At 43.0% G+C, this 26,076-nt stretch overlaps 1 protein-coding gene across 2 annotated transcripts in view; it reads right to left on the reverse strand.

Annotated features, from left to right (window-relative positions):
* The window catches only part of GNG4 (G protein subunit gamma 4), a 109,158-nt gene that overhangs the window by 21,518 nt on the left and 61,564 nt on the right, over positions 1-26,076 (reverse strand). For both annotated transcript variants that reach the window (XM_077168407.1, XM_077168408.1), the window contains exons 2-3: positions 20,822-20,935; positions 15,246-15,354 (exon numbers count right to left, since the gene is read on the reverse strand). In XM_077168407.1, coding sequence (XP_077024522.1) covers positions 15,246-15,344 — 99 coding nt within the window. In that variant the 5' untranslated portion in view covers positions 15,345-15,354; positions 20,822-20,935. The remainder of the gene's footprint in view (positions 1-15,245; positions 15,355-20,821; positions 20,936-26,076) is intronic.

Raw genomic sequence — 26,076 nt, forward strand, 5'->3', positions numbered from 1 at the left:
ACTCAATGGGAGAAAATATTTGGAAATCTCACTTCAGACAAAGGTTTGATATCCTGTATATATAAAGAAATCATATAACTCAACAACGAAAAGAACAACCCAATTATAAAATGGGCTAAAGATAGGAATAGGCATTTTTCTGAAGAGAAAAACAGATGGCTCAAAAGCACATGAAGAGATGCTCATTTTCACTGGCTAGAAGGGAAATGCAGATCAAGGCTACAATGAGATACCACCTCACACCTATAAGAATGGCTGCTATTAAACAGACAGGAAACTATAAATGTTGGAGAGGATGTGGAGAAATTGGGATGCTTGGGCACTGCTGGTGGGAACGTATAATGGTGCAGCCACTATGGACTGTTTGGCAATTCCTTAGGAAACTAAATATCGAGTTGCTCTATGACCTGGAAATACCACTACTCAGTAAATACCCACAAGAGCTGAAAGCAGTGACACAAACAGACATTTGCATACTGCTGTTCATAGCAGCATTATTCAAAATTGCCAAAAGATGAAAACAATCCATGTGTCCATCAACAGATGAGTAGATTAACAAAATGTGGTATACGCATACGATGGAATATTATGTAGCAGTAAGACAAAATGACGTCCTGAAGCACATGAAGAGATGGATGAACCTTGGGTACATAATGCTGAGTGAAATAAGCCAGACACAAAAGGATAGGTATCGTATGACTTCATTTTTTATGACCATGGTAAAGGTAAAATCAGAGGCTTATAATACAGAATATAGGGGACTTAGAGATACATGGAAGCTAGAGATAGGTGAATGGTTAGCTAATGAGATTCAACTCAAATATAAGGGAATTATAGAAGTGAAGGAGGTTCACTAGTGGGTCTATGATTAATATTACCATTTTGAAGATGAACATGATTGAAAGGGGTTGTATAGACCCATGTGTCCCACTGATAACACTACAAATATAAATAAGTTCTGGCATGAACTATTGCAGAGGTATGATTCTTGTACAAAGAGTATCTTAAGTTCAGGGTATAGTGGTAAAACTGCTATGGCATGCTATGGGCTATGTTTAACAGGAAAACATCAGCACTACCATAGCAACACCAGGGGTAAATAATGCGGGGAGGGACAAGAATTAAGCGGAAATTTAGATTTTCTATTTGCTGAGGTTGAGTTTCTTGGTTATTTTCTCTTGGGAAAAATGAAACTATCTAAAATTGAGAGTGCTGATTGACTATTGACTTTGGGCATTAAACATAATGCCTAATGAATGCAGGTGGCTGAAGATTGCACTGAGAAGTAGATCGGCGAACGATGGGTGTATACATATGATCGAATATTGTACTGCTACAAAAAGGAATGAAGTTGTGAGACATGCAACATTGTGCATGAACCTGTGGGACATTTGGTGAAGCGAAATAAGCCAGAAACAAAAGAGCAATTATTGTATGGTCTTCTTTAGAAAATGCTTATAAGAAAACAGTGCCTTCAATTGTAAGCTCTTTTGCAGTCACATTTAGTCCAGAGTTTTAATTGTTACTTCTGGATTTTGAGGAGCTGTTTTATATATGTATAATCTGGTTGTTCTATTTTGCTAGCTGCCAGAATACAATATACCAGAAATGAAATGGCTTTTAAAAGGGGGAATTTAATAAGTTGCTAGTTTACAGTTCTAAGGCCGAGAAAATGTCCCAATTAAGACAAGTCTATAGAAACATCGAATTTAAGGCATCCAGGGAAAGATACCTTGGTTCAAGAAGGCCGATGAAGTTCATGTTTCTCTCTCAGCTGAAAGGGCATGTGGCAAACATGGCATCATCTGCTGGCTTTCTTGTGGTTCTGCAAAAAGGACTCTCTCCAAAATGTTTCCTCTTTTAAAGGAGTCCAGCAAGCAACTCCACCTTCAGTGGGTGGAGACACACCTCCATGGAAATCATCTAATCAAAAGTTGACACCCACAATTGGGTGGGTCACATCTCCATGGGAACAATCAAAATGCTCCCACCCAGCAATATTGAATGAGGATTAAAGGACATGGCTTTTCTGGGGTCTACCACAGATTCAAACTGGCACACTGGTACTTAGAAATAAGAACAAAGCCGATCAGCTCAGGATTAAGGTAATTCAAAACACAGGGGTAAGGAAGACTTTGTCTATATTTTAGAACCTTACCTACTCTTTGAGACCAAAGGAAGAAAGTTTTATTTTGTCTGGAACTTAAATTTTCTGTAGCACATAATCTAACTCAATCTGGCTAAGATAGCTCATTTAAACAATCAAAACACAGGGGACCCAGAATAAGAATGAGGGCCTTTACAGCTTAATTTAATACCTGGATACATCCCAGAACATATTAAGCAGATAATCAAAAAGTATTGGCAAAGTCCTTTGAGGGATGGGAGAAAAAATATGGAACTATTAATGTTTACCACCAGGGAAACTCCTGATAATGAGTCAAACATTAGGGACACCCAAATCAATAGGTCAAGCCCTTGATCTTGAGGCTTGCTCTTGTGAAGCTTATGTATACAGTGAGACTTAGACTACCTATAGGTATACCTAAGTGTTACTTCAAGAGGATTCTTTTGTTGTTCAGATGTATTCTCTCTCTCTCTAAGCCCAACTCAGCAAGTAAAATCATTGCCCTTCTCCCCCTACGTGGGACATGACATCCTGGGGTGAAAATCACCCTGGTGGCATGGGGAATGACTCCCAGGGATGAGTCTGGCCCTGGCACTGTGCGATGAACAAAGCCATTCTAACCAAAAGGGGGAAAAGAAGTGTAACAAATCAGGTATCGGAGGGTGAGAGATTCAAATAAAGAGTTGAGTCTGGAGGTCATTCCTATGCAAGCTTCAGTTAGACATTGCTACCTATCATAGCTTGACAAAGCCCAACCAAAACCATTCCACCCAATCCTAAAGAACACCTAGGGCATTATATAAGATTCTACAAAGGTTCCATGCAGTATGGTAACTTTCTAGAAACCTACAACCTCCAGATGGGTCCCTGGACCAGATAAGTCCTGAAACCTAGAGGGGTCAGCCTCTCTAGAACATCAGCTAGTTCCATCTCCCTACCCCATATAATTGACAGCCCCTTCCAACATGAAAAAGTTAGAATGGGCATAGCCCAAATACCCCTAAAGAGTGGGAGAAAGATCAAAGGTGATGGAGGAGTTACACAGAGAAGGTAGGGTTTAACAAATGAGTAGGATTGTTGAAACATTATATTGATGTTTCTTTTAGTCTCCAGTACCTTAGAGCAGCTAGAAGTAAAAAGCTAAAATTGTGGAATTGTAACCCATACCAAACTCTGAACTCTATTCTACAACTAATTGTTGCGCTGTGCTTTGATATTTATTGCTTTTTTGTATATATGTTATTTTTTCAGAAAAAAGAAAAAAAAGTCAACTGTGATGGTAAAAAATATACATTCCCTCTAGCCTCCAATGTTCTGGAGTAGCTAGAAGGAAAAATCTGAGATGATGGTATGGTAGCCCATGACAAACTCTGGGATCTATACTGTAACTAGCTACTTGTTGAAGAGTGCTTTGAAAATTGTTTTTTCTCTCTTTGCTTTGTATGCATGGTATATTATACAATAAAAAAGAAAGAAAAACAACACACAAACACACAAAGTGTATCAATTTCAACAACAACAAAATACTGAGTCTTCCTATCTATGAATATGGAATATATCTCCAATTATTTAGATCTTCTTTGATTTCTTTCATCAGAGTTTTGTAGTTTACTTCACATAGACCTCGCGCATAATGTATAAATCTGATATATTTTTGCCCACCCTTTTACTCTCAGTCTGAGTTACTTTATTTTAGGTGTATGTCTAATGTAAAATATATTTTGGTTTTTAAAAAATTAAATATGAGAGTCTAATTAGTTTTCCCATTTACATTTATTGTTAAACCAGATATGTTTGGTTTTGATTTTGTTCTCTTATTCTTGCTTTTTTATTTTTACATTTTATTTTGGTTTTCTAGTTTCTGTTACATGGTATTTATTTCTTGTCTAGTAACAGAAGTGTTTATCCTTATAGCTTTAATATGTTTAAAATATACTAATCAATATCAGAAATGAAGTTGTATCTGCTGATTCATACCCATGAAATATAAGAAAATTGACTATACTGGACAGTTGTCATTCATCTTGTCCCCCAAGCATTTGAATCTTATCTATTTGGAGGAATTATCTACTTTATGAGTCTTAGTGTGAGGAAAAGATTACCTCTTGTTATAGGATCTGAAAATGTTAAATACTCATTTTCCCAGAATCCACTGCAATTGGGCACAAGCATGTGACAATAGTTCTATTAATCAGACTCACATGTGTCAGATTTTGACAAATGATACAAAAGGGAAGGGACTGGGAGTTCTTTCTCTGGTGACAGCGGCAGTAGCCTTGGCTACAAGGTTGAGTTCTTGGCTCAGAAGTGGTCATGCTATAATTTGTAGCAGGTAGTGCTTAGTCACGATTGCAGAGGTTCCCTCATCGGACTGTTCTGCAGCACAGTTTTGATCACTCTTCACAAAAGCTCAGCCTTAGGCCCCTTTCTCCAGCTCTTCCAACAATTCTGTGAGCTAGTCAAAATCTCTTAAATGAACATCTTTTATGTTTATTCATCCAGGATCAGCTGCTGTTTTTGCATCAAAGAAACTTTATTGATAGGTTGGCGTACTTAACTACCTATGCTTTTCCTGTCCCCACTTTATATAAATATTTTCTGGGATTGTCACAGTCTATTACTGACAAATATTTATTTTTACCTCATTTAGATTTTCTTAGAAGAATGATAAAAATTACATTTGATTTTGCAAATGTGATCACCACAGTTATTCCTAATTATGAATTATCATTGATTGATTCAATAATCACTGCTGCTTCTTTCACAACATATCCCCATTGAGAAATTATTTTGATTCAGCCTTCAGTTGGCTGGATTACATGTTACATAAAATATGTGCAGAGTACAGAGGAGACAGGAAATGACAGTGCCCATGGCACTGGTACGAATCCTGAATTCTCTCTGAGCGAGAGAGACCAAAAAACAAAAACCGAGATCAGGAGCATGTAGCTAGTTTCACATCAGTCCTGGCAATTTGAAAGAGTGGCAAGAGAGGATTCAAATCTTTATATAGATATGAAGTTGAAATCCTCTAAGGGGATAGGAATCAATGCTACTTGTATGAAGTTACCAAGAGCAATAACAGAAGTGAAGTTCTTAAAAGACATTACATTTTTGAACAAAGGCTCTAGCATACATGGATTCATAGCAAAGTTGCCTTTGGATTTAAAGAATCCATTAATATCAGAACAATAAGCAATGCTACTGTATCCCCAAAAGAATGTGGCTAGCTCAGTTAGCACCAGTGCTAAAAAAATTTGCTAGAGGTCACCTATATGACTGCTTTATTCCTTATATACCTAAAATATGCTTGCAACTTGTGGTAGTTAGATTCGGTTGTCAACTTGGCCAGGTGAAGTTACCGAGTTCTGTTGCTGTGGACATGAGCCAATGGTATCTGAACCTCATCTGTTGCTCATTACATCTGCAGTCGGCTAAGAAGTGTGCCTGCTGCAATGAATGATGTTTGATTTAGTTGGCTCATGCTTAAATGAGAATGCTCAACGTAGCTCAGCCCAAGCAGCTCAGCATCCCTCATCTCAGCATTCGCAGCTCAGTCCAGGCCTTTGGAGGTGCAGAAAGAAATCACCCCGGAGAAAGTTGTTGGAACCCAGAGGCCTGGAGAGAAGGCCAGCAGAGATCACCCTGTGCCTTCCCACATAAGAAAGAACCTCAGTTGAAAGTTAGCTGCCTTTTCTCTGAAGAACTAACAAAATAAATCCCCTTTTACTAAAAGCCAATCCTTCTCTGGTGTGTTGCATTCCGGCAGCTAGCAAACTAGAACACAATTCTTCAAAGAGACAGTGGTGCAGATTACTGGTAGGCATACATGGTGATATGGTGCAATAAGAGATTTGGTGTTCCAACCGTGACCCATTTCTGTGAAACCATTCTCTCTCAGAGTAACCATGTGCCACTCATCTGCCATTTTGGGTGAGGAAGTAATAAGGCTATAAAGAGTAAGAATTGAGAAGACTGACCTATTGTATTGAAAGATAATTAAGCAGAATTCCAAGATTGGATATTGGTCCAGAAAACATAACCTGGTGTGCTGGTTTGAAAGGATGTATGGACCCTAGAAAAACCACGTTTTAATCAAAATCCCATTTCATAAAGGCAGAATAATCCCTATTCAATACTGTATGTTTGAAACTGTAATCAGATCATCTCCCTGGAGACGTGATTTAATCAAGAGTGGTTGTTAAACTGGATTAGGTGACGACATGTCTCCACCCATTTGGGTGGGTCTTGATAAGTTTCTGAAGTTCTATAAAAGAGGAAACATTTTGGACAATAAAAGAGATTTAGAGAGAGCAGAACAGAACGACATAGCCACGAGAAGCCACGAGAGTCCACCAGCCAGCGATCTTTGGAGATGAAGGAAAATGTCCTGGGGGCTTCATGAAACAGGAAGCCAGGAGAAGAAGATAGCAGATGACGCCGTGTTCACCATGTGCCCTTCCAGATAAGAGAGGAACCCTGACCATGTTCACCATGTGCCTCTCCAGATAAGAGAGAAACCCTGAACTTCATCAGCCTTCTTGAACGGAGGTATCTTTCCCTGGCTGCCTTAGAGTGGACATTTCTATAGACTTGCTTTAATTGGGACACTTTCTCAGCCTTAGAACTGTAAACTAGCAACTCATTAAATTCCCCTTTTTAAAAGTCATTCTGCGTCTGGTATATTGCGTTTCGGCAGCTAGCAAACTGGAATATCAGGTAATACAGGAGCTGAAGTACTGAGAGGCTGCCACACTGTAGGGCTGAAAGAAATGGATAATTACTATTCTTTTCCTTCAACAGAATCCATACCAACCTCCTCATAATCCTTCTCAAGGGTAGCCATGTTCTCATGGCCAAAGAAAAAACTCTTCTTTCTCTACTTCCTCACCCACTTACCAGTGAACCAAGGCATGCTTGGTATGCATCAGGTCAAACTTGTGGCCCAGGCAAACCCAGCCTCAGCAACAGCTATGGTGTTGGTCTCTATGCACATAACTTGCTGTCCTGTGGTCAGATCTCCACCTGGTTCTAACCTGGGAGGCTGGTAATTCATGCCGACCTTGAAATCAATGAAACAGCAGTCTACAGACTGGATGTTGCACTTGGCCTTGATGCTGGCAATGGCAAAACTGAAGTCTTTGGGAACAACATCACCATGGTACAGCAAGTAGCAAGCCATGTATTTACCATGGTGAAGGTCCCATTTCACCATATGGTTCACTGGATCAAAGCAAGCATTAAAAATCTCTGTTACAGAAAACCGTTCATGGTAGGCTTTCTCAGCAGAGATTACAGGGGCGTGAATGGCCAGAGGAAAGTAGAAGCTAGGATAGGGCATTAGGTTGGTCTGGAATTCTGTCAGCTCAACATTAAGGGCACCACCAAGCCTGAAGGAAGTGGCAATGGAGGATACAATCCGGCTACCAAGGTGGTTAAGGTTATATAGGTCAGGTGCTCAACATCAAGGTTTCCGTGATAGAAATCACAAATGGCCTCATTATTTATCATGAAGGCACAACCTAAGTGCTCCAGGGTGGTACGGGGGGTGCAGATGGAATTGTATGGATCAACTCCAACTATGGAAACCTGGGGGGCTGGGTAAATGGAGAACTCCAGCTTAGACTTCTTGCCATAATCAACAGAGACAGTCCCTCAGCAGGGGGATAAATCCAGAGCCAGTTCCCCTGCCAAAGCTGTGGGAAAACAAGAAGCTCTGAAGATGTAGGCACTGATTGGCCGGTTTGCAAATTCTGTCCAAGATGAGGTCAATAATTTCTTTGCCAAATGCGTAGCGCTGATGGGAGTAGTTACTGGCAGCATCTTCTTCACCTGTAACGAAGTGCTCAAGGTGGAAGACCCCGTGTGAATTTCATGGATGACTGTAGGTTCCAGGTCTACAAATATTGCTCTAGGCAATAAAGAAGGTGTTTAAAGAGTCATCTCCTCTCTGAATGGTCTTATCATTTGGCATCTGGCCATCGGGCTGAATGCTATGTTGTATACAGTAGAGATCCTAGCAGGCATTGCCAATCTGACATCAGCCTGGCCTATGCAGATGGAGAAGCACATGTGAATGGTGGCTATGGACTAGGAGGCAAAGATCACAAGAGCAGACATGGGTCCTGGATACTGTCCCCAACAAGCTAAGAGTCCTGGCAAGTAATATACTCTAGGATGTCTACTGTCATGATCATGATGCATATTTCTTTTAATGTGCTGTTGGATTCAATTGGATAATATTTTGTGGAGTATTTGTACATCTATATTTATAAGAGATATTAGTCTCCGATTTTCTTTTCTTGTGGTATCTTTATCAGCCTTTGGTATTAGGATTCTGTTAGCCTGACAGAATGAGTTAGGGAGTGTTCCCTCCTCTTCAATTTTTTGAAGGAGTTTGATCAGGATTGGTGTTAATTTTGCTTGGAATGTTTGGTAAAATTTCTCTGTGTTCTGGGCTTTTCTTAGTTGGGACATTTTTAATTAGTGAATCAATCTCTTTACTAGTTGTTGGTTTGTTCTAGTTTGCTAGCTGCCAGAATGCAATATACCAGAAATAGAATGGCTTTTAAAAAGGGAAATTTAATAAGTTGCTACTTAATAGTTCTAAGGCCGAGAAAATGTCCCAGTTAAAACAAGTCTATAGAAATGTCCAATTAAAGGCATCCAGGGAAAGATACCTTGGTTCAAGAAGGCCCATGAAGTTCAGGGTTTCTCTCTTAAGTGAGAAGGCACATAGCGAACACAGTCACAGTTTCTCTCTCATCTGGAAGGGCACATGGCGGACACGGCATCATCTGCTAGCTTCTTCTCCTGGCTTCCTGTTTCATGAAGCTCTCCAGGAGACATTTTCCTTCTTTGTCTCCAAAGGTTGCTGGCTGGTGGACTCTGCTTCTTGTGGCTATGTCTTTCTGCTCTGTTCTCTCTGAATCTCTTTCTTTCTCAAAATGTTTCCTCTTTTATAGGACTCCAGAAATTTATCAAGACTCACCCAAATGGGTGGAGATATGCCTCTCCCTAATCTGGCTTAACAACCACTCTTGATTAAATCACATCTGCAATGAGATGATCTAATTACAGTTTCAAGCATACAATACTGAATTGGGATTAGAAAAAACAGCTGCCTTTAAAAAATGGGATTAGGATTAAAACATGGCTTTTTTAGGGTACATACACCATTTCAAACCAGCACATGGTTTGTTAATATATTCTATTTCTTCTTTAGTTAGTGTAGGTAATTTGTATGTTTCCAGTAACTTTGTTCGTTTCATTTAGGTTATTTTATTTGTTAACAAGCAGTTGTTCATAGTATCCTCTTATAATCCTTTTTATTTGAGTGGGGTCAGTAGTAATGGTCTCCTTTTCATTTCTGATTTTAGTCATTTGTGTCCTCTCATTATTTTCTTTGTCTAGCTAAAGGTTTGTCAGGTTTATTGATCTTTTCAAAGAACAAACTTTTGTTTTGTTGCTTCTCTCTATTATTTTTTCCTCCACTTCATTTATTCCTGCTTTAATAATCGTTATTTCCTTCCTTCTACTTGCTTTGGGTTTAGTTTGTTCTTCTTTTTCTAGATATTCCAGGTGTGAGGCTAGGTCTCTGCTTTGAGCTCTTTCTTCTTTTGCACTGTAAGTTTTAAAGTTATAAATTTCCTTGTCAGCATTGCCTTTGCTGCATCCTATAGGATTTGGTATGTTGTATTTTCATTTTCATTTACTTCAAGATATTTTCTAATTTCCCTTGTGATATCCTCTTTAACCCATTGGTTGTTTAAGAGTACATTGTTTAATTTCCATATATTTGTGAATTTTCTATTTCTCCCTCTGTTATTGATTTCTAGCTTCATTCCATTGTGGTCAGAGTAGATATGTCATATGATTTCAATATTTTTGAATTTTCAGACTTGCTCTATAACCTAAGAAATGGTCTATCCTGGAGAATGATCCATGTATACTCAAGAAGAAGGTGTATTCTCCTGTTCTGGGTGAAGTGTTAGATATATGTGTTAGGTCTAGTTGGTTTAGAGCCCTAAAGGAAGCAAGTGGAGAGGGCCCAACATTTAGCATTCCTTCCTTTTTGGCTCCTTTCCCTCCTGGTCTTCAAAGTCCACCTGGGAGCTGCCTGCTGTGGACTGAGCAGGAAACTTGACCCTCTCACCCCCCTATGGGAGAGCGGCTTCTCTGAAGCTGAACCTTGCTTTCAGGCTGTTCAGGCAGGTTCCAGAGGCTCTTTTCTCCATTTAAGTCTCAGACTCTGCTCAGCTCAGAGCTGCCATAATTGGTTGTCAAATTTCCCCTATTTGGTGGTAAATGTTATATTTGTAACACTCTTCTGATAGGATTTTATATTGTGAGAAAAAGAATAAGGCTATGATAGTATTCTTTCAATGGGGATGAAAATACTTTCTAAATTCATCTTTTATGTGCTCTCCATTTATTTTTTAGGAACCTGATGCTTATTTTCCTAGTTGTTTTGCTTTTTGTGAGGCCATACAGGTTGTTCTAGTTTGCTAGCTGCCAATGCAACACACCAGAGACAGACTGGCTTTTAATAAAAGGGGATTTTTTTTGTTGGTTCTTCAGAGGAAAGGCAGCTAACTTTCCACTGAGGTTCTTTCTTATGTGGAAGGCACAGGATGCTCTCTACTGGTCTTCTCTCCAGGCCCCTGGGTTCCAACAACTTCCCCCAGGGTGACTTCTTTCTGCATCTCCAAAGGCCTGGGCTGAGCTGTCAGTGCTGAGATGAGGAATGCTGAGCTGCTTAGGCTGTACTACCTTGCGATCTCTCATTTAAGCACCAGCCAATTAAGTCAAACGTCACTCATTGCAGCAGACACGCCTCCTAGCCGACTGCAGATATAATTAGCAACAGATGAGGTTCACGTACCATTGGCTTATGTCCGCAGCAACAAGACTAGGTATGCTCACCTGGCCAAGTTGACAACTGAATCTAACTAACACACAGGTTCTGTGTTGAATATTTTTGCGTTTATGACAATAGACATTTGCATTTTTTTTTCTAGCAGCTGATAAGGGTTCTCAAGGAGGAAATACCCCACCTTTGTTGGGAAAATGCCTTGATTGACTTCTAGGGAGTGAGACCCGAAGAAGCATGCTAAGGAAACAAAACAATCAATATCCTGCTTTTTAAGTGAGGCTTATAAACAGGGCTGCTTTTTATTTTTGCTGCATTACTGCCATACCATTTAGGGATAGAACTTGGGGCTGACTGAAATCCTTTTTATGACAGAGAAGAATGGAATGGGGCAGGGAGGGAGGGGTAGGAGGCCAGGGGTGGGGTAGCTTGGAAGGAGGACAAAGCAGAGAGGGACAATCGATAAACAGGAGATGAATGAAGGTGGGGGGGTGCATGAGGGTATTTATGGGGAGGGTCTCTGAACTAAACTGTATATAGGTTTGGGGCCTTACTGTGGACTATGAAGTATAAAGCCTCCCCTCCACATCTCCTACAAAATCTAGAAGAGAGTCTACATTTGCAGTCATGCTTTATGCAAATCAGGTTTTCTGGAGGGACAAACAGGACTTCAAGACGACAGTGGATATTTTGGCTACATTTTTTCTTCTGCTCACTGTTCCAGCCTATGGATTCTATTATTTTTTTCTTACTTTGCAACCTTCCCTTCCCTAGACAGTGCTCTCCTTTATTCTCTCACCCCCCATCATGAGTGACAAACACAGTCCTCTCCTTACTTCTTCCGTAGACATTCTCTCAAGCAGAGTAAGTACAAAGCCTGGAGGTGGGTTCTGAAGTTGGCTACAGTCCATGGCAGCTGTGGGGCTCCCTTCTGGTTTCACAATGGGACCTGCCCCAGCCTGGGCCATTCTCCCTGGGTCCCCATCTGTCGTTCTCCTACCTGGGGCCAGCTCTGTGGGACTGTAATTGCAATTATGTCTCCCATGGAGCTTCTAGCTGTTTCCCCTCCAGCTTGTCCTTTCCTCTCTCCTGGGTACGGTGAAAGGCGATGCACACTCACCTTTTTGGCCTTCTCACCATGCAGTCAGCTCAGGCCTGTTCTTTTTTCACCTCTTTGGAAACTCAGTCTCAGTGTTTTCATCTGAACTTGGCATTCCTGTCATAGTTTGTAAGGGTCCACTGAACGTTATGAACTGTTCTTCTCCTCCTTCCATTTGGCTGCCCTCTGTCATGTACCACCCAGGCTCTCTTTTGGATGCTTCCTCTCCTGCAGTCACCTCTTATCCATCCTAGAAAGGCCAATTCCTCTCCCGTGTGCCTCTCTTCTTCTTTCTTCCCTCAAGCTTGTCTTTGATGACTCCTCTTTATTTCCACATTTTGCTTTTACACCAGGAAATCAATACACACCTTCACTTGCCAGGAACTGCATCAACTAGCCGCCGTGTGCTCTTCTCGTCCTGCTTGAAGCAAGGGGTGTCTAATGCTTTAAGCCACATGTGATTGCACAGCTATGGCTGGGATGTGGTTCTTCAAGGCCCTGCTCTCGTCAGGCAGCCGAGGGATCATCTCTTCAACTACAAAACTCTGCAACTCTGTTTCTGAGCAGACATCTGAGATGGCCGTGATTGGCTTACTCCCTGCAGCCTCCAGAGTCTGCAGACGCCCCTGGAGGCTGTCCTAGTGATTCTGTAATCACATCTCCATAACGTAATCACCACAGGAACATACACTGACTATCAGGGATTGAATTGTGTCCCCCGCCCCAGTAGATGCATTGCGGTCCTAACCTCAGAATGGGACCTTATTTAGAAATAGGGTCATTTCAGATGGAATTACTTGTATTAAAATGAGGCCAAACTGGGTTGGGGTGGGCCCTAATCCAGTATGACTGGGGTTCTTATAAGAGGAAATCTGGACACAGACACACAGTCTCCCAAGGATTGCCAGCCACCACTAGCAGTCAAAAGAGAGGCTCGGAATCCGTTCTTCCTACAAACTTCAGAGGGAGCCCGCTGATGCCTTGACTTTGGACTTCTGCCCTCCAGTACTGAAGGAATCAATTTCTTGTGTTTTAAGTCACCCAGTTTGAGGTGCTTTGTCATGGCAGCCCTAGGAAATGAAAACACTGATATTCCTTTGAATACCGTATCAGTAATGAACTTTTCTTTGGCTGGCTTATGAGTTCTTCCCCTTCCTTTAGAGACAGTGTATGAGCCTTCAGTGACTCTTAAAGAGACTTCTACCCATGGGGACGTAAGTTCCCCCCTCCCCCAACTCCTAGAGTGGTGTTTATGGTAAGTGAATATCAGTTATTGCAGAATATATTTTCCTCAGCAAAGCAGAACTCCCCAGCATGGCAACTGTCTTACTGCCAAAACCGGTACCACCTTCTTTCCAGTCCTCGGCTGTGGAACTTGGCTGCTGCCTCCAACTTCTCTCTCCCTACTATCTCCCACAGTTAGTCTCCAAGCTCTGCTAATTCTCTTGGTGCATTTGACTCTCCGACTCCGCTTTTGCTGTCTGCTCCGCATCACATCCTACTTCTCTTCCTCTTCACCTCTTCTGGTTACTTCAGCAACTTCAACCGCCTCCCCTTCTCTGACGACTTCATCTGTTGCTGACAGGTTAGTTCACCTTAAGCACCTGTCTCTCCTTCACCCCAAATTGTTTTCATGATCCGTGCCCTGTGTACTTAAGATGTGGCTTATGACTAGCAACTCCCGAGCTGCCCAAACCTGGATTACCAGAACACCTGCAGCTCTACCAGTCAAGTCCAACTGCTCGACACTATAAGCCAATTCTAGCCTTTCCTTTTTCTTCACTTATCACCTCAGAACCAGCTCACGACTCACAACTTCAGCAAGTCTTTGAGCAGCACAGTAGCGATCACTGTATCCTGTGTATATCTGAGGACGGAGCCTAGTATAGAACGCATGCTCAAGGAATGTTTATCAAGAGTGACTCTCATCACGCTCTGTATTCTTAACACATCTTTTCCCAGTCTTTAAACCTTCAGCATGCTGAATGGCTACAGCAGCCATTTTAAAATTCCCTTCTGCACTATGGGTACTTGCCCTGTTCTGTGGGTGTTAACCTTGCTCCCTCCTCTAGCCTAGAGATCAAGGACTGGTGTCTAATTTGTAGGTGGTGTCAGTATGTGCAAAATGTAGATGCTCAAGTAATACTGGTCTAGCTATGCTCAATTTACATAGTGCTGAATTACCTCACTTGCTTCATATGCTATTGTGTCATCTTTTGTGCAAGTTTTCTACCTCCTTGGACAGCCTGTACCCAAAAACCCCAGAGGAAGAGAATAACTACCCTTCTCGTGGTAAGAGCTGCTGCCCTCTGGCCATAACCCTAGCATGAGGCCACGGTGACCGAAGCCCCCAGGAGGGACTGCTCGCATTGCCAACAGGAGGCCTGAGGACTTGCCCATTGCTCTCAGTTTCTGTCTTTTTAAAATTCCAGGTGCTTGGGTGAGACCCTGGTCTTGGGTCCCCAAAGACCATAAAGCACATTAGACTCAAGTCTCCTGGTACCACATTCATGACAGGGTTGGAGCTCTATTACAGCCAATGAACCAAAACTGCATTTCAGAGCCACATGCTTTTCCCAGCCTCCTGCTTGCCTCTAAGTGGCCTCTGGATAATAAGTGGCTTCGTCTTCCTCCAGCTTTCCCAGCACGAAAAGATCTATACTAATCAGTGAAATGAACACGGTGAGAGGTGGCTGGCACCTTTCTTCACTTTCCCCAAAGGAACATTTGACAAACACAGCCTACGATTCGATGCTTCACTCCCAACAATGCCCCTGTCAAAATATCAGATGTTGTCTAACCTCAAAGTCACTGTAGCAGACAGAAAAACTGCGGCTGATCTCATTGTTAAATTCTCTTGCAACCTTATTGGCATGACAACAGAGCTAAATAGAGCTGATATGAATAGGAGTCTATTTTTGGCGACTCCTTAAGGAATTCATGCACACTGTGTATTTTGTATCATTTGAATCCTTGGGTGTACTGAGAACTCTGAGGCAAACACTCATTTGTAAATGTTACAGCCGCCAAGGTTGGTGGAGTATTCCATTGGGTGATGTACCGACTTCTACTGCTTTGGAAATGGGTGGAATGCTTGAAGCTGGGTTTCGGTCAGGATTTGGCAAGGCTACCTCGTGCATGCTTACCTTTACCCTGTCCATGCAAGCCTCCATCTTCAGCTGCTCCACAGCTTTCCTGGCTTGGGAGATGCTAGTGGTGCTGTTATTGGACATGCCTTCTTTCATTCTGCTGTCCCTAAAAGCAACCACAGTTAAAGAGTTGAAATGCTGCTTTTCCAAAGTCTAAACTAGGGAGTATTTGGAAGCACAGTGGCACTCGGAAGCAAAGGCTCCTGTGAGGAGAGAAAGAAGTGCTTCATTAGAGCCGTAGGAGCAAGACAGTGATTCTTTTCTTTTTAAAGAGTTTCTCAGGAGTGGGGAGTCTGTCAAAAATAACAGATGGTACCAGAGTTGCTTTCTTACCATCACCATGACTGTCAGTAATACTTTGACAGTGGTTTGTTAATAATAAATCATTTTCACAGATATTGTTCATTCATTCCTTATAGAAGTTCATTCTGCTAGGCAGAGCAATGTTCATTTTTGTTTTATAAATGAAGAAAGTACAAAAATCAGAGAAATTAACCAATAGCCAAAGGTCCGTCAGTCAGAATGTGTGGATTCAGAACCCAAACTCAAACCTTTGAAGCCTAACTAGGTGTTCTTTCCACTGTCTCAAAAGGACATTCCCAGGAATCTAAGACTCTAAGCACAAGTTCCCAATGCATAAAGTCGCTTAATTATTATTTAATCTGCTGTCATTCCAAAAAATTTACTGACCTCATACTAGGAGTTTGTTTTAAAACAAAGTAATAGACACACACTCCCATGCACACACACCCTTATCACACATAAATTTGCTTTTCAAGAAGGGGCAAGAGATTCTTCCAGATCTGCCACATATTGATGTCACATGACTCAGAACAGACCACTGCAATGCCAACTGTTCCATAACACAGCATATGTTGTGGATTACACTTACTCCATCTAATGAGAAGCTGCTTGGAGGAGGCTTAATAATTAAAGTCTAGGAGCTGGGGATGGGAAACATAGGTGATAACAGCTTCGGAGGGTGCTCAGTGAGGTGGGAGGAGGCTTGACCAGCCTCTGGGTCAGGTGCACAGGCCAGGCTCTCTCTGTGGGTTTTGTCACATGTGAGTTAATAGTCTGGCCTGGATGGGCATGATGACAACTTCATTTGTCCATAAGCACTTTTTTAAAAAGGAAAGATTCTCATTATAAGGCATAAATCAGCCACCTAAATCAGAGTCTCATAGGTGTGTGTTCCTATCTTGGTTAGGAACTTTTACTCAACAAGAAGAGTAAACTGATTAGTAGGGGGCTTTGAAATTCAGGAGAGCAACCTCTTAACCTCCCCTACTATGCAGAGATGTGCTTGCATTGCTGCATGTATGTTCGGCCCTGTGCCCGCAAGGCTGCAGGGCATGCCTCGTGCCTGTCCATGTACATGGCCGTCTCCGTGTGGATGGTTAGGTGTGCCTGGGTCCCTATGTGACCATGAAAAATGAGGGAGGAAACAAAGTCTCATTTCCAGCTCTTCCCAGACTGAAACTAGTAAAACAGGACTCCAAAATAGTTGCCTTCAATCCTGATCATCTCATCCCCATTCCAGAATCTGTTGTCTTTAGGCTTTTAGGAGTTGGGAAAGTCAACAGGAACAGTGATGGCTGGGGACAGGGAAGCAGAGCCTGGGGTCAGCAGGAGCAGAGAAAGGAAGACAGGGGAAGGGAAAAGGAAGAAGAAGCGGGACTCTGCAGCTGTGTGTGTTGGGTGTGTGAGAGAGTCAGTGTGTGAGAATGAGTGTGTTTGTGTCTGTGTCAGTATGCATGTGTATGTGTGTGTGCATGTGTAATGTCTGCGAATGAGGGTATGTGTAGGTGAGGTTATCACCAAAGCCTCATCAGACCCCCTTGAATTGCCTTCTCCCTTCCTCCTGGCCCTGGGATCTGCTATATTTAAAATGCCCTGATTCCACCAAGAAGGGCACATTATCACATACTCCACAACATTACACAAAAGAAGAACTCTGGCTGAAAGTTTAATATTTGTAAAAGACTTCACCAAGCTATGAAGGTGGGGATAAAATAAGCTGGTGGGGGAGTGGGACTCCTCCCCCTCGGTGGCTCTTGTAGTCAAGAATACGGAATTTCATCCTCTCATGGAGCCAAGGCCTCCCATGTCCTCTTTGCTCTGTTCTTCAGTCTCTCCACCACCAGTGCTACCCTCCAACCCACTTCTGCCACCCACAGCTCCAGACCTGGTCCACTGTTAGGAGGGCTTCTTTCTTCCTCCCCCCCTCCTGGCCCCACTCCCCAGTATTGTATCCCACCTATGACCACATGCTCTGGTCCTTCTTCCTTCTCTTCAGTCTATAGAGCCACCCCTCCCCCCCACTGGTATCTCCTAAAGAAAAGATCTCTCCTAGCTTCATTCAGTTCTATGTTGAGCTTAAATGAGGGGACCCAACATTGCAACCACTCTTTTCCCAGGGTTTCCTACTTGCCTTGCCTTTCCCTCTTTCTCCCAACCTGACTGTATCAATCCACTTCCCTCCCCTCTCTACTCACACTGAGAGGCTGTTAAACACTGCTGGAAACCACTCCCCCTCAACTCTGGGAACTGGTGTCATCAAACATTCACAATCCAGCATTAGCTAGATCCTTCAAAGCTGTCTGGCAATATTTTTCCCTCCCAAATCACCCTTTCCTTACTTTCGTTTTCCTATTTCTTCATCACTTCCTTACCACCTCTGACCTCTCATTCTTAGAAAATGACCTCAGCTCTACCTGCATAGAGAAAAAAGACCACTAAGGCAGAGCCCTCTCTCCACTACCTACAGCCTATCTACATTGACATCAACTTTTACCTTCATTTGGTGGAGCACCTACTCCTCTGCATCCACTCTGCTGCTGCCCACCCACTCACGGTTCCCTCACTCGGCATCCCACCAGCAGGGCCCACCTTCGGCGACAGAGGCTGCAATGCCACACCTGGCACTTCCTCACCACCCTTGCAGAAGGCTGGAGCACATGACTAGTTTCCAATCAATGGCATCAGAGGGGAAGTCTGCAGGGAACTTCTAGGAAAGGTTTTCCTCTGAAGTTGAGGCACGAGAAGAGAAACACTCCTCTTTGGCTGCCTTGATTGAATCTTGTCCAGAGCTGCAAGCACCATATCGACCAAGAGGAGGAAGTTAAAAGATTCATGGAGAAACCAACCCCAAGCCCCAAGCTGAGCGGATCCTGGAAGGTCTGCTCTGACTCCTCAGTGTGTGAGAGAATACACTCTGTCATTTGCAGCTGAAAGAATTTTCTTGCCCAAGGCTAATACTTCCACTTGTGGTTGGGCCTGTCCCCTCCCCAAAGGCTCTATTAACCTCCCTCCTTCCTCCTGTAATGTTAATGTCTCTGGCTTCCTTCTCAGTATATAAAATTATATTCATGTCTTTTCCCTCTGACCACCTTAAAACAAACAAATAATAACAACAAAACAGAAAACCCTTCCTCTTCCTGAATTTCCATTCTTGCTCAAGAAGGAGGTGGAAAGGTAATAACGAATTCCCATGTAAAGGGCCCCCCTAAGTGATGAAATGAGGAGAGAGTCTAAAATAAGGTGGAAAGCTCTCCTCCCAGTACACAGGATAAAAAAAAGGCTGCAACACTGTCTGTCCTCTGTTCTCTTCCTCAACCCTCTCTGATGCCATTTATAGGACATTTACTCATTGCCATCAGTGATTCCTAAGCTGTTTCATGTGTTCATATTCATTCTGTCTCTCCAACTGGACAATAAGGCTTCTCAAAGAATCCGTACCAGGAATCCACACAGCGAGCAAGCAGACCTGGACATCTGCATTTTATAATTTTCCTAGATGATTATGGCATGTGTTGAGAACCAAAATGGCTACAAATCATTTTCACTACATCATTCCTTTGTATCCTCCCAAATTACCTTGTAAGGTGCTCCAAATACCTTAGCGACTCGTCAGTCCTTCTAAGATATGAATATGTATTTGAATCACCTGGGGATCTAAATAAAATGCAGATTTTGATTTGGTGGTCCAAGATTTTGCATTTCTAAAAAACTCCTGGTGGCCACTAAATCTCAGAATGTGAATACTGGAAGGGAAGTTGGAGGTCCAGGTCCAATCCTCTTACTTTTCAGAAGAAGAAACATATTCAGGGAGGTTAAATAGCTTAATTCCAAAGATCCCTTTAGTGGAAGTGGAAAGAGGCATTATCCCAATGTTGCTTCCAGCTTGTCCTCCCTCCCGGGCTTCTGGGCCTTTGGAGCGGGACTAGGATTTCAGCCCAGACTTGGTCTATACTTTTCTCCTAGGGTAGCTCAACCTCAAATGATCCTACCCCTTGCCAACTTGGGAGTGAGATGGCAGGGAGGGGCCATTCCGTGGTGATGAAGGTAGGAAGCTGGCAGGGGAGAAGGAACTGTTTTTTTTATCAGCTGAAACTAAAAACAAAAGATAACAATATGACCCAGAGGGAAGCTTTCAGAGAACCTCCCTCCCGTATCTGGTCAGTGACCTTCCAGATTCTACTTTAACAACTCTGTCCTTTTCAAGACTATCAGACGCCATATTTCTATGTGAATTGGTTTATGTATCTCTACACATATGAGTGCACGCATATACATCTTACCTTGAACAGGGGGCAGTTTTACAAGAAGAAAAATGGAAGTAGGGACAAAGTAGCATGGGCATGAAGCTAAAAATGCCCATTGGCTACCAGGGGGCCACAAATTTGGCTGCTGAGCTCTTTAAAAGACAAGGCAAAAGGGAAAACAAGCTCGGGGTTGGTCTTTGGTACTGCTGTGCTCAGACACTGGTTTCTTCCTGGGCACAGAGGAATATACCCAACCCACAGGTTTCATGGTGCTGTTTCTTATGGGTTGCATTATGTGGTGCACAACTCAATAAAATCAAAGTTGGAGATAAGACCAATGCAAGGTGGTTCAATCTTCAGCGTCACTGCTCTGACGTGTTTCAGGAAGGTAGACTGGATTTAGAATATCTGGAAGAGTGGATGTCATTCATGTCTTTTCAGCCAGTCTCCTTAAAAATGATTTGTGTCTATGGAGCTTTTGACAAGCATCAGCTGACTGCTGCCATCGGTCTCCTGGACAAATGCCTGAAAGTCAGCTATTGGCAGTAACGACGGACCTGGACCTTAAGGGGCCAACCTTAGACGAGAGGGCTGGTAGGAGAGGGTGTTGGCTAACCTCCCTTTGTCAAAGGGAGGTGCTGAACAAGGATGCTTGCTTGAATAACATCTCTTTTGCTCTGGAGGAGCAGACAGCATGATTCTCCCAGGAGAGATGGCTCTGTACCCCTCCCCTCGGTGCCCCAACCGGAGCATATCCACTGGGGATAACGTGAAGTGGTACACTGCCCCCATGGGTACTGTGATAATTTGTAAAATAGGCTTTATGCATTTGCTCTGGAGTGTGGGTGAGGAGGATGGGCAGGCGATAACTGCTAGAAGAAGAAAATGACTGGCATGAGGACCAGGCTATTTATCAGGGCTCCCAGCAGCCAAGTCTCATCCCAGGCCCTCTTGGGCACTCCTGACAAAAGCACCTGGTCTGCAGAAAGTACCTGTGCTTGGACAGGACTAAGTCAGTCTCCTTACCTGAGAGGGCAGCACTGTGAGAGGCCTGGGGCAGGGGACGGAGGTGGATGGCAGTGGCAGGATCACTGGCTGACAGACGAGAGGCTGACTTGGTGCTTCTGCTCTGAGGTTCACCTGAAAGCACAACAAAGGCGTGTCTAGAAATGTGGACGGAGGCCTGACTCCTCCATGTCCTCAGTGTCCTCAGACCAGCCCCCTCTCCCATGGCAGCCCTCGCTTCCTTCTCAGAAACTTCCTTTTTAAGCCCGAGGACTCTCCTATCAGACCGTGGGGTAGAGGGCAGAAAGAGAACCCCGATCTGAAACAGAGCAGACTGGGGACATGACCTCTCCAGCCACAGGCCAGAGGTGGGCAAGCGCGGAGGTCTCTCCCCTCCCACCTGCACGGGCTGCCCTGCAGTTAGCTCTCCTGCCCCACACGCTCGCCGTCCCAGCTCCAACCACAGCCTCTGCCAAATGGAAATCACTTTACGTGCTTTTACATATTGCAAAAATAATATTAAAAAATCATTGAACTGTATACTTTAAGTAAGCAAATTGTTTGGTATGTGAATTGTATCTCAATAAAACTGTTATTTAAAAAATATATGTTTACTCTGGAAAAACATAGAGACAGAAAATTACAAAAGAAAATAAAGACCAATTATAATTCTTATTCCCAGAGATAACTATGGTTAATGTATTGAGGCAAATTATCCTTACATATATTAGAAATAACTTGATTTGAACCAAAGGATGTTCAGCACAGAGGAGATGCCTAAGCCAGATGACTCTAAAGTCTCTTTAAACCCCGGATTCTCCAAACAGAGACAAAAGACAAAAAACTCTGTCCACCTTCCTGCTTGGACAGAGGCCCCCTCTGGAACTGTCTAACTTTGGGATAACAGTCTCATTTCTCAAAGCTTTTCCTAGGGTCCTGCCCTATAGCAGGACCGCAGTGAATTTAGAGCAAAAGCAAATACCTCTCGGATGGACAACAGTCCTGGTTGCTTCCCTGGCAAGAGTGGACTCAAATTAGTTTTGGCTTTGAACTTCAGGGGAGATTCTGTTTGAAGTGATGCTTAAGTGTATTGCACTCGGCCTGTTACACATTTTCACAAACCCCACATCCTGCTGTTTTGAATGTGATTGTTATTTCCTATTATAGTACTTTGTTGGATTTGGGTCCTTCTTACCCTCCAGAAGTTGTCTGACTTCTATAGAGTCGTATCCTAATTTTCTTCCCTATTTTATTTTCTCACACCTCTGCTATTAGAAGAATCCTTTCAATCATGTTTCTTTCACTTTGCTAACAGTGCTCTGGAGAATCATTCCATTCTCTGTTTTTAGGCCACTGACATTCCAAATTTCTCTTGCTGGTAGAAATATGGCCAACTGGGGTGGGCCCAGCAGAGCCCCCACTAGAGAAGATAAGGAGGGGTGCAGTAGGCCTCTCACCACTGCCTCACCATGAGCTCCCCTACCCCACAATCATCTTCCAAGGGGACGGAGACAGACAGACGGACAAGTCCTAGAGAGGAAGCCTGCTGGAGGGGGCCAGGACTATTTCTTGCAGGTGTGAAGCCTAAATCCTGTACACTAGGAAGGTCACTTTCAGGGTTTGAGCCTCAGGAATCTTCCTGGCCCACCCTTCCAGAAGGGCATGAAACCCTGGGGCGGAGGGGGCTAGGCAAAAACAGCTGCGTGACTCCTCTCCCCATCCTCACTGAGCCATCCCGGTGGCCTGCTGGCACTGTTCGGTTCCCAGGCACCTCTCAGATGCCAATCCCAGCCTGCGGAAACAGCCAGGACAGCTCTCACCCCTCTTCACATCCTGGCCTCTATTTGGATCATTCAATTTTTGTTCTAAAATCAGATTTGCCCAGGGAAACGTTCTCTCAGTATCTTCATTCTTAAAAGAAAGACAAATATTCCTCTGACTGGCTGTCCATCAGCATCCATATCACACCTTCCAACAAACGCCTCGCAAGAAATGCTGCAAACGAAATGAGGGAAGAACAAGGAAAACACAGGTATGATGTTCATATTTGCTTTACTAAATAAATCAGATATTTTGTACATATTCACATCTTTTCTGGAAAAAAAAAAAAGGCCTAAGACTTTGTGCCACATGTTCTCTTAAAGAGCTCCATGAAAAAGGGTTCTCTGGTCATAGAAATATGAGAAATTGCCATTGTTTTACTCCTGTCTTTGGAGACGCAACACGTACACTGACATATTAAACATTTTTGAGGAGTCCTGCGGTAAAGAAACCTGTATTGCTCATCTTCCCAGGCTGTTTCGTTTCGTTTTGTTTTTAAAGTGTGACAGCGGTTCCCATACTTCTCCACCGCATGCTGGGGTAAAGAGAGCAGCTGGGGCAACTTCAGAAATGCAGACTCTCAGCCACGAGAACTACAGAATCAGAATCTGCATTTGAACTCAAATGATTCCCACGTACATCAGAGTTTGAGAAGCTCTGTGCTGGACTAGAGGAACCTGGTTCGGCTCAACGCTGGGCTGTGAGCCTGAGATGAAACGACTGTCCCAAAGACACCTAAATCAGTAGTAAAAGTGGGGAATAATCAAGTCCCCACTCTCCTGACCTTTAATGTCACTCACAATCCAATCCAGTTTTTTTGGCTCCCTTTCACATGTTTTAATTAATTCCGGTAGTTCTTTGAGGGAACATCCATCAGGAAAACACTATATCAATTTATCTTGGTTCCCGTGGCATTTGCATAAGGTCTTCCAGCCAACGTTTTGAACGTATTTCAGAGTCAATTCTGAAATATTCTGCACCCCAGGGAGATGTGTTTGCACCTTCCCTGCATTGCTGCTGTTTCTCAGAATAAAACAACTTGTTGGTGCTGGCAGGGACTTACTTCCTGTCTGCCTTGATCTACTTGCTAAAGAAAGCTGCTTTAAAAAAGCATTAAATTTTGCCATGAAGTTTCAAAAATGAAGTGTTTTTAATTTTCCTAAAGAGAAGAAAATGCACTCATCTCTGAACAAGATTCATGGTCTCACTGTGAGGGGTGGGGCGGGAAGATCCCACAGCTGAACGGGAGCGCCATGAGGGCAGGGGCGTATTTTACTCACGGCAGTGTTCCCGGTGCATATTTGATAGTCCATACAAACGTGATTAATGTAGGTATGAAAGAACAAACTCTGGTGTCAGAGGAGTGATTTAAATTCTCTATGGCCGTTGCTATCTCAGTTCTTGAATGAAGTTAATTTAGCTCCCTGGGTTGGGATGTGTAGTGAACTGAAACCACACGTATTTACTAATGGCTTAATGCCAGGTCTTGAACAAGAAAAAGCACAGTGTCTGTCCTCAGGGAGCTTACACATTGTTCAAATAATGCAGATGAATGGAATCCTACAGATGAAGGTCCAAAGAACTTGACCTGGCCAGAAGCATCTATGTCAGTTTCTATGATAGATTTTGAAGCTATGATGAGGACTGAGACTACCTTCCTGGCTTCAAAGAGCTTAGGTTCTAAGGGGGAAAATAATGATTGATCATGACAGGTCTACGTAAGGCTAGTTGTCTAATCCATTCCCCCTTTTCTGTCGTAATTTAGTAGGGTGGGTGACTGCCTAGCTAGACTTTTCCCCCAGCTTCTCTTGTAGCTATGTGTGGCCATGTGACTAATTCTTGGTCAACAGTATGTTAGTAGAAGTGATGAGTGGTACTTCCAGGCCTGAGCCTTGAAATACCTAGAACCTCTGAGCTGTTTTCCCATCCAGGAACCTGGAGCATGGATGTGCCTACAACTTAACTTCAACAAGGGCAGGAAAGGACAATGTCCCAAGTGGTAGCTGTTCAAGTGTAGTCCCTGAACAAGTGGTATCAGCACCAGCATTACCTGGGAGCTTATCAGAAATGCAAGTTCTCCGGCCCCACTCAAACCTACTGAACAGAAACCGGGAATGGGGAGTGTTTTAACAAGCCCTTCAGGTGGTTCTAATACTCACTAAAACTTGAGAACCACTGTCCTAGGGGGTGAGAGAGAAATAAAATTAAATGAACCTGCACCCCTGAAACATGCCCTAGAGCAGAACTTCCCCATCAACCTGAGCTACTCAACTCTGGGCTTTTATGAGAGAGAGAAAAACATTTCTATGTCCCTTAAGTCATCATGTTTTGGGGTCTCTTTGTCATAGCAACTTTGCATCTACTCTAACTAATACAGCATTTCAACAGAAATCTGGATAAGGTACTATGGGAACACTGAGACCTTGAAAATGCTATAAATCTTGAGACAGAAATACTAACTTGTGTGTCTTGGGAAACCAGAATTCAATGAGGTATATAATTACAGTTAAGGATTCTACCTTGTGAGTAAGCTGTGTTCAGTTCCAGGGGTTCAACATTTCTGGGTATGTCAGACAGACTGGTGGTGCAGCCTTTCAGCCCCCTTGTTTCTCTAGGAAAGAATCAGATTCACTGGAGAGAGAACCTAGGACACAAACCTGGTTCATTAACAGCACATGGCCTTGAGTTAATATTTCTAGTACTGTATGGAGTCTATCATACAGATTTGCCCTTTGGTCCAATCTCTACAATTTTGCTTCTGGGTCTTAAGGATAAAACTGCAAGGAGAAATGTAAGGAAGTTGCTGTTTTTCACCCTAAAATCTGTCAGATATCAGGTGCATAGGAAGCACTGCTTCTGACACAAAAGCTGAAGTTCTGATAACTGTGACAACATGGAAGCACCTTGAAGACATCACATGGAGTGAACTAAGCTAGACATAAAAGAAGAAATATTGTGTGATCTCACTGATATGAAATAACTAGAATAAGTAAACTCACAGAGCCAGAATCTAGAATATAGGTTACTGTGGGACAGGATGGGGATAGGGAATGGGGAGTTAAGGCATAAAATCTCGAGTACCTATTTGTGGTAATGGAAAAATTTTGATACTGGATGGTGGTGACGGCAGCACAGGATTGGGAACGTAACTAACAGAACTGAATTATATATTTGAGTGTGATTAAAAGGGAAATGTTAGTTTGTAGATATGGTACTAGAAAAAATTTTAAAATAAGTTGAAGAGGAGTTCTCCCAGCTTTCAAAATATTCATTTAATTAAGATAAATTGCTTTTGAATTGGATTTCACTTGAGTTGACACCTTCAGTATTACCCCAACAATGGGGGTCACACTCACTTCCGCAAAGGAATCTAAACAAAAGAGAGATCCTAATTAACCTGAGACGGCTCCGCAGCAGAATAGGCGGTCTTTAGCAAGGACAGAGACTCTTTATAT

Source organism: Tamandua tetradactyla, chromosome 7 (assembly GCF_023851605.1).
Source record: "Tamandua tetradactyla isolate mTamTet1 chromosome 7, mTamTet1.pri, whole genome shotgun sequence".
In the NCBI taxonomy this organism is placed as follows: Eukaryota; Metazoa; Chordata; class Mammalia; order Pilosa; family Myrmecophagidae; genus Tamandua; species Tamandua tetradactyla.